General features: G+C 39.9%; 1 protein-coding gene across 2 annotated transcripts in view; it reads right to left on the bottom strand.

Moving 5' to 3' along the window:
• LOC133563303 (C-Jun-amino-terminal kinase-interacting protein 1-like) overlaps nt 1-16,313 on the bottom strand; it is a 39,438-nt gene that overhangs the window by 14,921 nt on the left and 8,204 nt on the right. For both annotated transcript variants that reach the window (XM_061917363.1, XM_061917364.1), the window contains exons 2-8: nt 15,424-15,499; nt 10,844-11,404; nt 8,159-8,728; nt 6,911-7,150; nt 4,610-4,685; nt 4,360-4,526; nt 615-718 (exon numbers count right to left, since the gene is read on the bottom strand). In XM_061917363.1, coding sequence (XP_061773347.1) covers nt 615-718; nt 4,360-4,526; nt 4,610-4,685; nt 6,911-7,150; nt 8,159-8,728; nt 10,844-11,404; nt 15,424-15,499 — 1,794 coding nt within the window. The remainder of the gene's footprint in view (nt 1-614; nt 719-4,359; nt 4,527-4,609; nt 4,686-6,910; nt 7,151-8,158; nt 8,729-10,843; nt 11,405-15,423; nt 15,500-16,313) is intronic.

Genomic DNA, 16,313 nt, shown 5'->3' with positions numbered 1-16,313 from the left:
ACCATTTGCTTTGTTGTTAACATTCCGCGTTGTTAGCAATCTGTGTCTGCATTATCATTCCACATCGCTCACGCCAAAACTGTGTTGTTGATATCAAAGATGACATACATCAAAAGAGTTAATCTCCACATTGGTCAGGGAGCTGCTGATTTCTGACTGAAGTGCTGCGTCGACTCTGAAGCTACGTCCCGCTGTTGTTTTGTGGAAATGTGTTATTGATGAGGCAGGAGTTGAAAATAAAGTTTAAAAAAAAGCACCAAGCTTTTTTTGTTTATCCTGGCCAAGCTTAGCCACCTGTTGTTATTAGCATTGTCACCCTTAAATCAGAAACGGAAGTCCCGCTTAGTGAATAGCTTTATCGATTGCCACAACATAACATTAGAAAATAAGGCAAACACTGAACTGCAATACATTTAATATTTAAATAAAACTTACTTTAACATTTAATTTAGGCCAAAACCATATACAATATGCTTTAAAAAAGTCCACAATGTAGTGAAGCGATATTTGAAGCGCAATGTAGAGGAGGACAACTGTTATGCAACATTAATGAGCGTAATACTGACACATAGACTTGAGGTGGGATTACAGTGTTTGGTACTGTGTATATTTACCTTCCTCATAGCAGCACACAGCACATTGTTGCCTTTTTGGGTGGGAACTTGAACGGAACCCAAGAATCGCACCAGGAACTGTTCAATCCAACCATCCTTTTGCCCTGTGAAGAGATAGGTAAAGAAAAAATATAAGCCCAAGCAAAAAAAAAAAGCAAAGTTTTCTTGTCTCCTTTTATGACTGTATAAGTCACCGTCATGTTCACATTCCATGCTTATGGATTATGAAGCCACAATTACAGTCTGCCTGGGAAAACGCAAAGCATATAACCCTTCTTACTGTGAGGCATTGGACAATTGATGGTACCTATTGGGGGTTGGCGGATCTATTCAAATATCTGTCTTATCAATGCCAAAGATAGTATCAGTAGCCACATGTACATGGACATTATTTATTTCATCTGATCATCATTCGGATTAGAATGTTAATATGTACATGGACCCTGAAAAAAAAAAGATGTGTGACATGCATTTTCATGCATGACACCTTATATCGGAATACTTTACTTTCACATGCGCAGAACCTAACATAAACGGAAAGGTGTGTTTTTCTTTGTGGTATGGCGCCATCTTTTTGACGAGTTCGCTCACCGCAGGTGCTGACTTCCACTGTAAACAAACATGGATTGTGTATTTCTGCTTGTCCAAAGTTAATACAGTATTTATTTATAATTTTTCCTTCGGTTCACTGCTTTTGTTTTACCTCTCAATATGCTGTCTCAGTGGCCTAGTGCAGTGGTTCTCAAATGGGGGTACGCGTACCCCTGGGGATACTTGAAGGTATGCCAAGGGGTACGTGAGAATTTTTTTTAAATATTCTAAAAGTAGCACCAATTCAAAAAGTCTTTATAAATATACTTAAACAAAATATGAATGTAAGTTCATAAACTGGGAAAAGAAATGCAACAATGCAATATTCAGTGTTGACAGCTAAATTTTTTGTGGACATGTTCCATAAATATTGATGTTTAAGATTTCTTTTTTTGTCAAGAAAAGTTTAGAATTAAGTTCATGAATCCATATGGATCTCTATTACAATCCCCAAAGAGTACACTTTAAGTTGATGATTACTTCTATGTGTACAAATCTTTATTTATAATTAAATGGGTTGTACTTGTATAGCGCTTTTCTACCTTCAAGGTACTCAAAGCGCTTTGACACTACTTCCACATTTACCCATTCACACACACATTCACACACTGATGGAGGGAGCTGCCATGCAAGGCGCTAACCAGCACCCATCAGGAGCAAGGGTGAAGTGTCTTGCTCAGGACACAACGGATGTGACGAGGTTGGTACTAGGTGGGGATTAAACCAGGGATCCTCGGGTTGCGCATGGCCACTTTCCCACTGTGCCACGCCTTCCCTGAATCACTTGTTTATTTTTCAACAAGTTTTTAGTTATTTTTATATCTTTTTTTCCAAATAGTTCAAGAAAGACCACTATGCAGTGGGGCGGTATAGCTCGGTTGGTAGAGCGGCCGTGCCAGCAACTTCAGGGTTGCAGGTTCGATCCCCGCGTCCGCCGTCCCAGTCACTGCCGTTGTGTCCTTGGGCAAGACACTATACCCACCTGCTCCCAGTTTTACCCACACTGGTTTTAATGTAACTTAGATAATGGGTTTCACTGCACAAAGCGCTTTGAGTCACTAGAGAAAAAGTGCTATATAAATAAAATTCTAATTATACGATTTGATAAATCCGAAACTGATGACATAGTGCTGTATTTTACTTTTTTATCTCTGTTTTTCAACCAAAAATGCTTTGCTCTGATTAGGGGTTACTTGAATTAAAAAAAGGTTCACAGGGGGTACATCACTAAGAAAAGTTTGAGAACCACTGGCCTAGTGGTTAGAGTGCCCGCCCTGAAATTGGTAGGTTGTGAGTTCAAACCCCAGTCGAGTCATACCAAAGACTATAAAAATGGGACCCATTACCTCCCTGCTTGACACTCAGAATCAAGGGTTGGAATTGGGGGTCGAATCACCAAAAACGATTCCCGGGCGGGGACCGCTACTGCCCACTGCTCCCCTCACCTCCCAGGGGGTGAACGAGGGGATGGGTCAAATGCAGAGGAAAAATTTCACCACACCTAGTGTGTGTGTGTGACAATCATTGGTACTTTAACTTAAATGTAGCTATTCTGTGCTTTTTATGTTGAGATTATTTACGGGTTGTGGCGCGTCTTCATGTTACAACATTCTGTGCATGTGTTTGAGGCTAGCAGGTAGCACTTGTATTAGCTGCAAGTTTGTGAATAAAACAGCTCGTTAAAGACGACAACTGGATCCCTTCTTTCATTGTTACATCTATACATGACACTGGAAGAGCGGTCGTGCCAGCAACTTAAGGGTTACAGGTTTGATCCCCGCTTCTGCCATCCTAGTCACTGCCGTTGTGGCCTTTGGCAAGATACTTTACCCGCCTGCACCCAGTGCCACCCACACAGGTTTAAAAGTAACTAAGTTAATGAGTTTCACTATGTAAAGCACTTTGAGTCACTTGAGAAAAGCGCTATATAAAAAGAATTCACTTCACTTCACTTCATAACATACTTTTGTTTTGCTAGTCTTGTTTAAAAGCAGCAAACACAACTGTATATATATATATAACGCTACGTCTGAACATGTTGAACAGGAGGAGACAGCAGCAAGACAATCTATTACATTTAGCCCCCTCTCCACCATCAAAGTATATCTGACATCAAAGACATGTGCAGTAAAGACAACCCGAATTTGAATGACTTTAGGCATAAACCACACCTCTCGATCAGAATGAAATTTTGATCTGAATGTGTGTGTTCGGGTCAGAATATTCCGAATGGCTTGTTCAGATGAAGCATTTTTATTCAAGTTAGGCTTTTAATCTGATTGAATGTGTCTATGTGCACATAGCTAGTGTTGGAAATATACTACCATGATATCATCAGATCAATATTTGTCAGTTCTCTTTTATGTTGATTCTCACAAATATCTGTGTTTTTATTTTATTGTTCATACTGTTATGTTGTTTACAAACCCAAAGAATGAGTCCTCGGCCACACAACAGAATATCTAAGATAAATCATCTTCTGTTCTGTTTTGTATTCTGATTATTAGCATCGAATTAGAGGCAAAATCATGAAAAAATTATAAGTAAAACATAATGCTGTCAATTTATTTATTTTAAAATCTGATTAGTCCTACTTTTGAATTCGGACTAATCATGGTAAATCACTGGTTATTACGCACTTGCATAATTTAAATTAACTTGAAAAAATACCACAATATTTGGACACAAATTCAATCTTATAGTCAGAATGTCATACAGGAACTTTTTTAGATTTAAACTTGAATGCACAGCATTTATTTTCTCAAAACGTGTTAACAGTTTAACTAAAGTCCAGTCAGGGTGTATTTTGAAGTGACATTTGCCAGCCAGCACACCAGTCACAGTATCCTCACTAATTTTTGCACTGATATATGCATTTATCCGATCACTGACCATATAGCAAACCGTGCCGCCTTTCAGGTAACCATTCGCATAAATTGTGTGATTAATATGAGTATATATAAGATTAATGTGATATTTTTGTGATTAATCACATGAGGACTGACAGCCCAACTAAAAATTATCGGTATCAATACTGGCCCTGTATTTACTTCAACTTAATCCCAAAATGTGACTGATCTACTGACTATGCTTGTCAATGTGCTCTTGACATTTCTTTAAAAAACTCATCATTCTTTCAATCTGAATTTTTTACCTTTGGTAGTATTTCTGGCCACCCTGACGGCGTAGAAAGCAGGGAAAATTCCAGTAACCCCTGTCCTCATGTTGTAACCCTGACACCACAGATCCTCAGACTGCTTGAGAATTAAGACCGGGTCATCTGTCTCCAGGTACAGCTCATCAGCATGTCGGGGTACAAACCTAAACACAGGTAAAGAGCTGCATTTCAGTCTTGGTTAACACCAGTCAGCAGTTCCATTGTAAACCTGTTTAAATGTGTTAACCTGTATGCAGCCTTATGGCTCTGCTGCCTCTCCACTCCATCCAACACACAGGAAAACATGCTAAATGAGCCTGCACCTGAAAAATATGGATCAGTCACTCTGTATTCGTAGATCCATTCTTCTAAAAGAAACCACATACAGTTTTTGAGAGACTGTTAAGACTAGAGCATTTATACCATTGTTATTCCTTTACAAATTTAGAAAAATATTTTTTATTAGAATCACATGAATCAAAGAACAACATGCTGTTACTACACCTCCTGGAAAAAGGGAATCACCAGACTTGGAGGATGTTCATTCAGTTATTTAAATTTGACAAAATAACGCACATAGCAGTTATGACACAAAACTATAGTAATTTCAAACACCTACTTTCTGGCTTTAAGAAACACTAAATTAAACCAAGAAAATGTATAGTAGAAGTCGGAAACAGTTTCATTTTTACATCAAGTACAGTGAAAAAAATAATGAAACAACTTAATTCTGAGTAAAAAATTATGGACTCACCCTGTAAATGTGACCAGTTTCAGCCCATTGTTCTTCATTTGTTTTGCTTTACATGTTCTTTTTTCAATACTGCTTTAAAGGCCTACTGAAACCCACTTCTACCAACCGCGCAGTCTGATAGTTTATATATCAATGATGAAATATTAACATTGCAACACATGCCAATAAGGCCTTTTTAGTTTACTAAATTGCAATTTTAAATTTGCCGGGAGTTTCTTGTTGAAAACGCTGCGGAATGATGACATGTACGCGTGACGTCATGGACTGTAAGGAAATATTAGCGCCGCGCACACACACAGCTAAAAGTCATCTGCTTTAACCGCATAATTACATCTGTGTTGCTGAATCTTTTACAATTTGTTAAATTAATAATGGAGAAGTCAAAGTAGAAAGATGGAGTTGGGAAGCTTTAGCCTTTAGCCACACAAACAGACGGTGATTCCTTGTTTAAAATTCCCGGAGGTGAAGCTTTCCTATGGATCAGAGCGGTCAAGCGAACATGGATCCCGACCAAATGTCAACCAGCAGTTTTTGGTGAGAAAATAGTGGTAAAAAGTCGCCACTTACCGGGGATCAGCTGAGCTTGTGCTGTCCATACAGCTGCCGTCGACTTTCATCAGACACTGATCTCAAGACACCCGTGGACACACCCTTCCGACTATCAGGTACTATTAAACTCACTAAAACACTAGCAACACAATAGAAAGATAAGGGATTTCCCAGAATTATCCTCGTAAATGTGTGTATAAACATCTGAATCCGACCAAATGCAATCGCGATTTTTTTTAACTTGATTTTTTTTTTTTTTTTTTCTAGTCCGTCGCTATCAATATCCTCAAACACAAATCCTTCATCCTCGCTCAAATTATTGGGGAAATTGTCGTTTTCTCGGTCCGAATAGCTCTTTTTGTTGGAGGCTCCCATTAAAAACAATGGGTGGATGTGAGGAGCCCTCAACGGATGATGTCATCGTCTGCGAATTCCGGTAGAGGCAGGGCTTTTCTATTAGCGACCAAAAGTTGCAAACTTTATCGTCGATGTTCTCTACTAAATCCTTTCAGCAAAAATATGGCAATATTGCGAAATGATCAAGTATGACACATAGAATGGACCTGCTATCCCCGTTTAAATAAGAAAATCTTATTTCCGTAGGCCTTTAAGTTTTCTGTCTTGACACAATAATGTTTTCCTTTGTCTATCTGTTTGCTTGCCTTTTACAACCTCCCCATGTTGTTTGTACTTGGTACTGATTTTAGACACAGCTGACTGTGAACAATCAACATATTTTGCAGCATTGTGTGATTATTTACCTTCTTGAAGAAGTTTGATAATTCTCTCATTTGTTTCAATTCACATCTCCTGTGTTAGAGCCATGATTCATGTCACTCCACCTGGTGCAACAGCTCTCTGGGGTGTGAACAGCGCTTTTTAACTGCAGACTAATAAACAGATTTAATCTGGTTCAGGTGTTAGCTTTGGAAATGAACATTTACAGGGTGAAACCATCTTTTCCACAGAACTGAGTGATTCCATAACTTTTTCACTCTGCTTGAGCCAAAAATATAACTGTTATTAACTACCACAATTAATATTTTTGATTTATTTTTGTGTTTCTTAAAGCCAGAACGTTGGCATTTATACTGACTATAGTTTGTTTGTCTCATGTACGTTATCTGCTTTGTTCTAACAATTCAATGAACATATCCAAGTCTGGTAATTCCACAATTTGTTCCAGGTGTTGCATACTATGTTACTATACTTTGTAAGGATTACTTAAATACAAGAGTGACAAACCAGTGGAACTGTAGTCTTTGTCAGTAGAAAACAGGTTTAAAAACTTCTTGCTTCTGGGTGCGCTTGCTTTTCCTCCATTAGATTCCTCTTCCTCTGCTGTTTTGGCTGATATTGCCTTGGGGTGCTTGCAGACCCTCGTCACCACTTCTCTCCTTCTTTTCACCTCCTCCTCCCTTCTCCTCCTCAAGTCTTCTTTCATCTTCTCCTCCTTTCTTCTCATTTCTTCCTCTTTCCTGCACCCTTGAAGCAAAAACAAAACAAAACGGGACTTTTACTTTTACTCAACAAAAATTAAGGAATGACTTTTCTGTTCAGCGTTAACAGGGGCGGACTACACTAGAGATGGGTACCTTTCACTTATGAATCAATACAGCACTAATTTACAGTACATGGGAATTGATACCGGTACTCAAAGGTATATATTTTCGGTACTTCTGTGTGTTCATGTGTTAATAAATGTTACTTTCTTTAATGATGAAATCAAATATATTTTTTAATATTTACTATTTAACATTACTAAGTATCGCCTTAAAGTTCGTTTATATACTCTAGCTTTTAGATGGATGCATTTTTTGACCAGTTCATCCGGCAATTTTCTGCTCTGTCGTAAGAGGATACCTGGTGGCTGTGGATAATTTCTGGAGAGGTACCTGAAAGGAGGATCCTGACATCTGCGACCACTTTTCAAGGTTTCTTCTTTTTCCCCAGCAAGGGTCTTTTGAGGGTTTTTTTGCCTGCATGTGGGTTTTGATCAGGGAATGTCGTTGTAAGTTTGTGAAGCCCTTTGAGACACTTGTGATTAAGGGCTATATAATTTTTTTTTGATTGATTGTTTTAATTACTAAATTTGGAGATGTTTAAATAAGCATGGAAAATTGCTATTGTTAATCAGCATTATGTCTATGGCAAATCTAATGTGAAGCAAGCGCATTTTGAACAGTGGAGCCTTTCAAGTTAGAGTGTTTTCTGTCCGGCACATTTGATTTGTTTGCATAGTTTGTAGTCTGTTTGAATTTGCTATGAGTGCCAGCTGATTCTGCAACCGGGCGTGACATTACATGCCACAAATATAGCACCATATGATACCCAATAGTACCATTGGAATTCAGTCCGTGCCGATCAAAGTACCAAATTTGGTACCCTTTTTCATAGTGTCCCACCCTCAAGATTTTTTGATCTGCTTTGTAACTGGAAATGAATATTTTCTACGTAAACTTTTGGGTTTTTTTGCATGAAAAATAGACTAACCTTGCTTTTTGGCATCCTCTTTTTTCTTCCTCTCCTCCTTATACTCCGGGTCTTCCTCCTCATTGGCTGACTGATAGACGGTCTCTGCATCGCTATCTTCATTGTGTCCGCTCTTACTGTGCAAGCAGTCCTTGAGGCTGACCAGCTCCAAATGAGCGTGCTTGTCAACCACCAGCGTGGGTTTAATAGAGTCATAATTTAACGCCGTAGAAGCTTCGCTCTTTGGTTTAGTCTGAGGAGCTGTAGGATCGCCCAGACACACAGATTTGGTCCTCTCAGTTTCACTCTTATTATCACCCTTTCCTCCTCTTGGGTCCACCTCTGATTGGATACAGTCTGTCTCTGACTTTGTGTCACCCTTAGGTAAAGATTCTGGACTCTCATGGTCTTTCCCAGTGGAAAATAGAGCTCCTTCACCCTCTTCTTCTCTGATGTCAGGGTTAGCTCGATGGGATAGAGGGGGATGCAGGGGTTCTGGTGGGGGTCCCTCTGTGTCTGAGCTGAGGGACATTCTGTTGGACCCCCCATCACTACTGGATTGGGAACGACTTTTCCTGTCATGGTTTTGGCCTACAAACACAAACAAATAGAAGTATTTGTTAATGCATGTCACACTTTTGTAATGGAAACAGAAGCTTGCAATAGAGATGCTCAGAAACAAAAGTGTGATAACAAAGTGGCATTATTGGCAAATTGACATAACATAACAATGAGGTCATATCATATTACCCCATCAAACTGCTCAGTGCTTCACATAACAACAAGCTTGCGAGCCCAGTGGGTCTACTATCCATCCTCTCATTTTTTACCGCACATCCCTCTCGGAGCCGTGGAGGTGACGTGAGCCTACCCCAGCTGCATTCGGGCGGGAGGCGGGGTAGACCCTGGACAAGTCCACACCTCATCGCAGGGTCAACACCGATAGACAACATTTACACTCACATTCCCACACTAGGGCCAATTTAGTGCTGCCAATCAACCTATCCCGAGGTGGAGGTGGGAGGAAGCCAAGGAGAACATGCAAACGCTACACAGAAAGAGTCCGAGCCCGGGGATCGATCCCAGGACCTTCTTATTAACCCTTGTTCCACCGTGCTGCCCCTATGTCTATTATTTAAGTTTATATTGTAACCGATTATTGAACATTTTGTATTGAATTGAATTGTTGTTGTCAATTAGGTGTTTTTGTTTATTGTTCATACATAGTTATCTATTGTAAATGCAAATCCTTCACATAATTTGTAATTTCTTAATATCTAATTACACATGTACTGGAACTTCCCTTTGTTAGTTGTGTCTTTTATGCACACACTCAGGCTCCCATAGCCAAATCTACTTGTGGTTGCCGAAGTAAATACAATTCCGTGAAGTGGAAATTTTAATTATAAATAGAATATTTTCATAGCTGGAGCAGAATTTTTTTTTACCACATTCTAAATATGATTTTTAACATAAAAAAAATCCCTGTAGACATGAAATAACATCCACATGATCACCTTTACAAGTTGCAAACTTCAAAGCGTGATGTGGCAAGGGACGACTGTATTGCAATACTCACGAGGCTTACAGCCCCTAGCGTTATACACCAGTAATATTGAAGACCAAAATGGGGCAACAAACACAATCTTGTTTAAGGCCACAATAAGGCTAGGGCCAGCCCTGGGCGTCGTCCTTATATACTTCTAATCGCAATTCACACCTTGGAAAGAATCACTGAGAGTCACTTGCAGCTTTTATGCCGCAAAATAATGAGAAGAAACAACAGATGGTACTGACAAAAAGTACCCAGATAAACCTGGTTTATAATTTCACTGATTGTATCAGTCTAATCTTTCATATTTTGCACCTTACTTTGTTCTTATATGGATGTTTGTGCCACAAATAAATGTGCAGTTTTCCCAATTGTGTAGTCGTCAGAATTATTTAATTAAATTTGTATCTGGGAATTTACATTGCTTTCATCCGCTCCAAGGTTCTCATAGTCATCATTGTCACCGACGTCCCACTGGGTGTGAGTTTTCCTTGCCCTTATGTGGGCCTACCGAGGATGTCGTAGTGGTTTGTGCAGCCCTTTGAGACACTAGTGATTTAGGGCTATATAAGTAAACATTGATTGATTGATTGATTTATATACTAACCTCTCTTACTTGTTGATGGTAGGAAACATGTTATTTTAGTTGACTTTGGTCATGATTTGTGTGCTACTGTACATTTGACCTAGATACACTCTAAACTTGGAGCACTAACCCGGCGTGTAAAAATGCTATGATGGTTCTGTGTGTTTGACAGCAATTAACAGCATCTTTGATCATATCAGGAAATACATTCAATTAAGACATTCCTAAGAGTTGTTATTATAAAACATACCTGTCCAACAATGCTTTGTCTCTTGTCTCCTATTTTATTCTCTATCAACTTCTGTTGTCCTGAACATAACACTGTGTAAGTATAATTAATTAGTAGTGTTATTAAAATACTTTTAATGAAAAATCTAAAAAGATCAAGTGTTGGTGTCTGTTTACACAACAATCTAGCAAAAACAATAGTTCTTTTTTTTTTTTTAATCCACTGTACAGACAGTCTTGTGTCAACAGCCCATGGTTCAAGGACACTTCAGCCAAGCAGATCCCTACTTTAAAGCTAAGTTTTCTACCATTGAGCCTACATTTAAAAGTAGTTCATTACCTTGAACCTTGGTCTTGTCCCCTTTTCTTGGTGCTACAGGTGTGCGTGGGACCACCATGGCTGTTAAGTAAACCTGGTTGGACAGTGAGTAGTTGAGTTTCCCCTTCCCTCCTTTGTTTTCCCCTTTAGCATATAGTTTCCCTTTTCCATCTGCCGCCGAGCTTTTTGGTCGATTTGTTTCTTTAGGTCTGTAGTTGATGGTTTTCTCTTTCTCCTTGCCTTTGGACTCATCACACAGTCTTCCTCCTCTTCTTTCTTCCTTCGCTGATGTCGCTCCATCCTTTCCTCTGATGTCCCCCAAGCTTCTCCCTTCTCCTCTTCCTCTGCCTCCTCCCACTGCTCCCCCTCTCCGTTGGCTGGTTGGCGCTATGAATGACTTAGTGTGCATGGCCCCTGGCGGCTCTCTTTCCCGTGGACGGACATGTGTGCCGCCAGCTGCAGCTTGAGTGCTGGCTCTGCCATTGGATGTGCTGCCGGTTGGCGGTTTAGGGGCAGGGCGGCGGGTGCAAGGTCTTACTTTGTCCTCTGCTTTTGGTTGACTGTCGCTTTGTGTTCGAGCCCCTTAAAAAAAAAAAGCAAAGTATTAGATAATGTACAAAGAAAACTGTTTTTGAACTAGAGACACTATACCTCTGAAAAGAGGTGGCAAATACTTAGATTTTCACCCATTCCTAAAGTTAAAAGTTAAAGTACCACTGATAGTCACACACGCTACTTGTGGTGAAATTACCCTCTGCATTTGACCCATCACCTTGTTCCACCCCATGGGTTGGAGGGGAGCAGTGAGCAGCAGCAGTGGCCGCGCTCGGGAATCATTTTTGGTGATTTAACCCCAATTCCAACCCTTGATGCTGAGTGCCAAGCAGGGAGGTAATGGGTCCCATTTTTATAGTCTTCGGAATGACTCGGCCGGGGTTTGAACTCACAACCTACCAATCTCAGGGCAGACACTCTAACGACAAGGCCACTGAACAAGCCCTGAAGTTCCTTACTTAGTTTTCGGTATGTTAAGAGAACCTGTACTGATGAATGAAAATGAACTAAACTTAAAAACATGTTTGTCTTCTTTTTCTGTGCTTGCCTTATCATGTACAGTAGTGTACATATACATGCTGATGTTATATTGCTACCTATTGGTAACACTTTTTCCAGCACTTCTCATTACAAACATGTACTGTATGCTGTATCATTGTGCTGTATGTGCTATGCTTTATGTCATGGTCAAAAGGGCCCTGTAATGCTGACAACATTAGCACTTATTTCATAGTTGTCACGCGTTCGGCGCACTTGTTGCGCGGAGTTGCCACTTCGTGGATGCACACACTACCAGTCAGCAGGATTGCAGGTAAGAATAAGTTTTAATATAATAAAACAAAAGAACACTGGTGCAAAAAAGGAGAAAAACAAAGCGCGTGCCAATGCACGGAAAGCTAATGCTAAAAACGTAGCAGGAAACAGAAAACATTAAACGACGTGGCACACGCACGTGAAGCTAAGGTGGAACTTAGCACAAAATAATCGAGGGCACAAGGATACAAAACGTGACGTGTTGCGAAAAGCAAGTAATGGACCGAGGACAAACTAAGGAATCAGGTGGGCTTAAATACACAAATAATTATCAGAAACAGGTGTGTGACAGGAGCCCGTGAGGAGGAACACAATACGTTGCCATGGTGACTAACACAAACAAGGAAGTGCTCAAACAAGGATCGGCAGAGTCCAGAAACAAAACATGAACAAAGACATAAAAAGGGCAAAACCATTAACGATCCGAGTCACGGATCGTGACAATAGTTCCCGACCTAAAAATTATGTCTACAGATTTTAGGCTTGTTTTCAAACACGTTTCAACACATTTTAGAATGCTCACTTTGCCTGCTGATGTCACTGGAGTGGAGGCAATTTATTATTGCCTAGTATGGGCCTGAGCTACTAAAATTCAAATGCCAAGTACTAAACAGTGTGTGCAAACGATAAAATTGCATGTACTTTTAATGGCAGTGTTGCGTGTGATCCAGTGTACTGAGACTGCGTGTACAATTGAAAAGCGGTGCAGACAGCCTTATTTAAATGAGGTTTTTGCCTGTACTATGCAGCTTTCACCACTCCATCATTTACTAGTCTAGTTATCATGTGGTGTTTTGCAGTTTTTTCAAACAAGCAGCATGGACCACTTTTTCCTGTTCTAGAAACAGTCCTGCAATGGATCCAACTTCTTTCTTTCTTTTTGTGCGCTAAAGGTGCGTTAATAAGAGAGGATACCACCAACTGCGAGTGTGCGCTCCAGTGTCCAGGCGTAGAAAAGTGCATATTGCAAGAGGTTTTTCTCACATAGGCGAAATGTTATACTATATCTTCTATATGAAAAAACAAACATTATTAAAATGCCAGCAGACACCAAAACACATCACTTAAATTACTTTTAGATTAGATTAGATAGTACTTTATTTATTCCGTCAGGAAAATTAATATTTTCAGCACAATCCCATTCTAATCAGCAGCTACACAATTATAAAATTATATTATACATTGTGACTAACGTTTGTTTTAATTTTTGACAGACCATATATGTTGACAAGTGTACGTAAAATGGAGCTGAAGCGCAATCGCCTCCTGAGCCAGTTTGCGTGTACTTTTCAGATGCACTAATTAAAAGGCAAAGAGCAGCCGCAGTTGAGTTTTAGTCGGAATAAATGCCACTGTGTGTGCTAAATAATTACATTTGCATTCTCTCCTACCAGTATTGTACGCGTACCGATGATCATCATATATTCTGCAAATTCATGAAGACAGATACTCTCTATTCTGCTCACTAAAAAGACGCAATCCTCCGCACATAATTTTAGTAGATCAGCTTTGCATGTGCTATCAAGTTTGCATGTGATTAAGACACGCAAACCTTTAGTAGATCGGGCCCTATGTGTTATAGTAGCATCAAGGACACTTCAGCTATTCCAGCGCAACATTTGAAGGAATTATCAAATATGTCTGCCTGATGCATTGTTGCAGGTTGTAGCAAAAAAAAAAACTAGAAGTGATCAGCCTGCATACTTTTCCAAATGATGGGAATATGAGAAAACTATGGACCTCTTCAGTCAAATTGACCCACGCAAAACGGGAGGGACCAAGCCAGAGGAGTGTAATTTGTAGCGATCATTTGAATTATTCTTACTTTTTGGTTAGAGTTCACAGGGAAAAATATCTCAACTCAATCCAAAAAAAATCTCAAGCCAGATGGGATCTTGAAATTTAGGAGAAAGACTGAGTCAGAACCAGCTGAAAAACAAAATAATTAGAGCAGACTCGGCGCTCAAAAACGAGAGAAAAGGAAGGTAAGCTGCTAGTACTCTACAGTATTTTGTCTCCTTTTTTACTGATGTTATCCTTAACATGCTTAAGGATATACTGAATCAGCACAAGGAAACACAAGCGGATGAGCTGGAAGAGTGGGGTAGTCAAGAAATGGTCATTTTATATTTATTTTTTAATCATAATGTAAATCTTATCAGTTTGGAAGTGATCGTAGACCAGGGTGACAAAAATATGATGTTGATCAATCAATCAATCAATCAATCAAAAATAATAGTTTAACATGCCTTTATCCACACTGTCCACGCAGGGAAAAATGCCTCAAGTTCTGTAGATGACATCATACCAATAGAGAGCTGGGTTCCAAGCACAGTTAGTTATTTATCGATTACTCAAAAACGAATGAGAGTGAGGGACGCAAACAGACTGGACAAGTTGGTAGAGAAGGCCAGTAATGTGATGGGAGTGGAGCTGGACTCTCTGCCGTTGGTGTCAGAGAGGAGAAGTCTAGCAAAACTCCTAGCCATTATGGACAACACCTCCCACCCACTACACTTGGACCTTGCGGAGAGAACGAGCACGTTCAGTGGAAGGCTCAGACTCCCTAAATGCAACACGGAACGACACAGGAGGTCCTTCATACCGACAGCCATCAGACTGTATAATGCATATGTTCCTTCTTGACTGCACTTAAATGTAGAATATATTTATACTATTCATATATTATATATTATATATAAAATATATGTTATATATTATTTATTATTATTATTGTCTATTGTGAGCGAACTGTAGTGCGGAATTTCCCCCAGGGATCAATAAAGTACTTTCTATTCTATTCTATTCTATTCTAACTCATTTAAGACACAGGGTGAAATATGACGGAAAAAAACAAGTGTACTGAAATTATCAAAAACACAATAGAATAAAAAATACAATTAATGTAACATTAAAAAGAACACAATTTTCTGGATTACATATTGAGTATATTTACTGTATATCCTGGCAGGCACATGAGAGTATAGGACTATGACAGTACTATGTATAATTTCCTGCAAAATTATGAGGCATAATTCTCAATTACACATTTTACATACTCTTACTAGATAAGGAACTAGAGTATTTGAAGAGGTGGGGCAAAATACCATTCCAATCAAATGTTCATCACAATGACATGAACATACTGATTATTTAGCACGATTCAAGTAATCGGATCCTATTGTCTACTGCTCAATGTTATTTTTACCTTTACACACATTGTGTCCTTATACCTTTAATGTGTGGGGATGAAGACCTGGAGCCCTTCCAGCTGTCTTTCTTCCCTGAAGAGTTGTTGTTTATTGTGTCCTGGGGGGAGATTAGATTAGATTAGATAGTACTTTATTTATTCCTTCAGGAGAATTCCTTCAGGAAAATTAACATTTTCACAACAATCCCATTCAAGATCAGACAAACATTACAGCGAGACAGAACAGGATCGCTGACGGGTCTGCCGGCTTGCAGTGCCCCTTACAAAAAAGGTGAGATACAGGTAAAGAAGTGGGGGGGAATGGGAGAAAAAAATAGAAGATTAAAATAAAATAAAATGAAGTAAAAAAAATCGGTCTAAGCCTGGGCCCTGGAGAGGGGGTCCAGACTGAGGCCAAGGGAAAAAACAACAACAACTCATAGCCATAGTACACATCCCCCTCACATGTGTGTAAGAGGGGAAACATCAAACATCAAAGAACACAAAGGACATGAAAGACATTAGAGCAGCGGATACAACCAGCTACTTCTACATACAGCTATGAATAAAAAGAAAAAGAAACATATACACTGTAGTGGCCTCTGCGGTGTTCCACGCCATCGTCCGCTGGGGTGGAGGGAGCATGGCCAGAGACAGGAGCAGACCCAACAAAGCAACAAAGAGAGCCGACTCCACTCTCGGCCGCCAACTAACTCTCGGCCAGTGTCCAGTCCGTATGGATGAGCGAGGATATGTCCAAGGAGACTGAAGTGTCCGACACCTGTTCACCCAGCCAAGACACCACGAAGCCTCTCCGTCCCGGCGCTCAGTGCTAGCTCCGCAGCCCTGTCCCCTCATCCGCATCTCCTCCAGTCCCTCCAAACCGACTCCGGTGTGGCAGAGACGCAGCAGCTGGTCTCCATCGCCAAAAGG

The sequence above is a fragment of the Nerophis ophidion genome, linkage group LG12 (assembly GCF_033978795.1).
Source record: "Nerophis ophidion isolate RoL-2023_Sa linkage group LG12, RoL_Noph_v1.0, whole genome shotgun sequence".
In the NCBI taxonomy this organism is placed as follows: Eukaryota; Metazoa; Chordata; class Actinopteri; order Syngnathiformes; family Syngnathidae; genus Nerophis; species Nerophis ophidion.
This window is presented reverse-complemented; position numbering and strand designations above follow the sequence as displayed.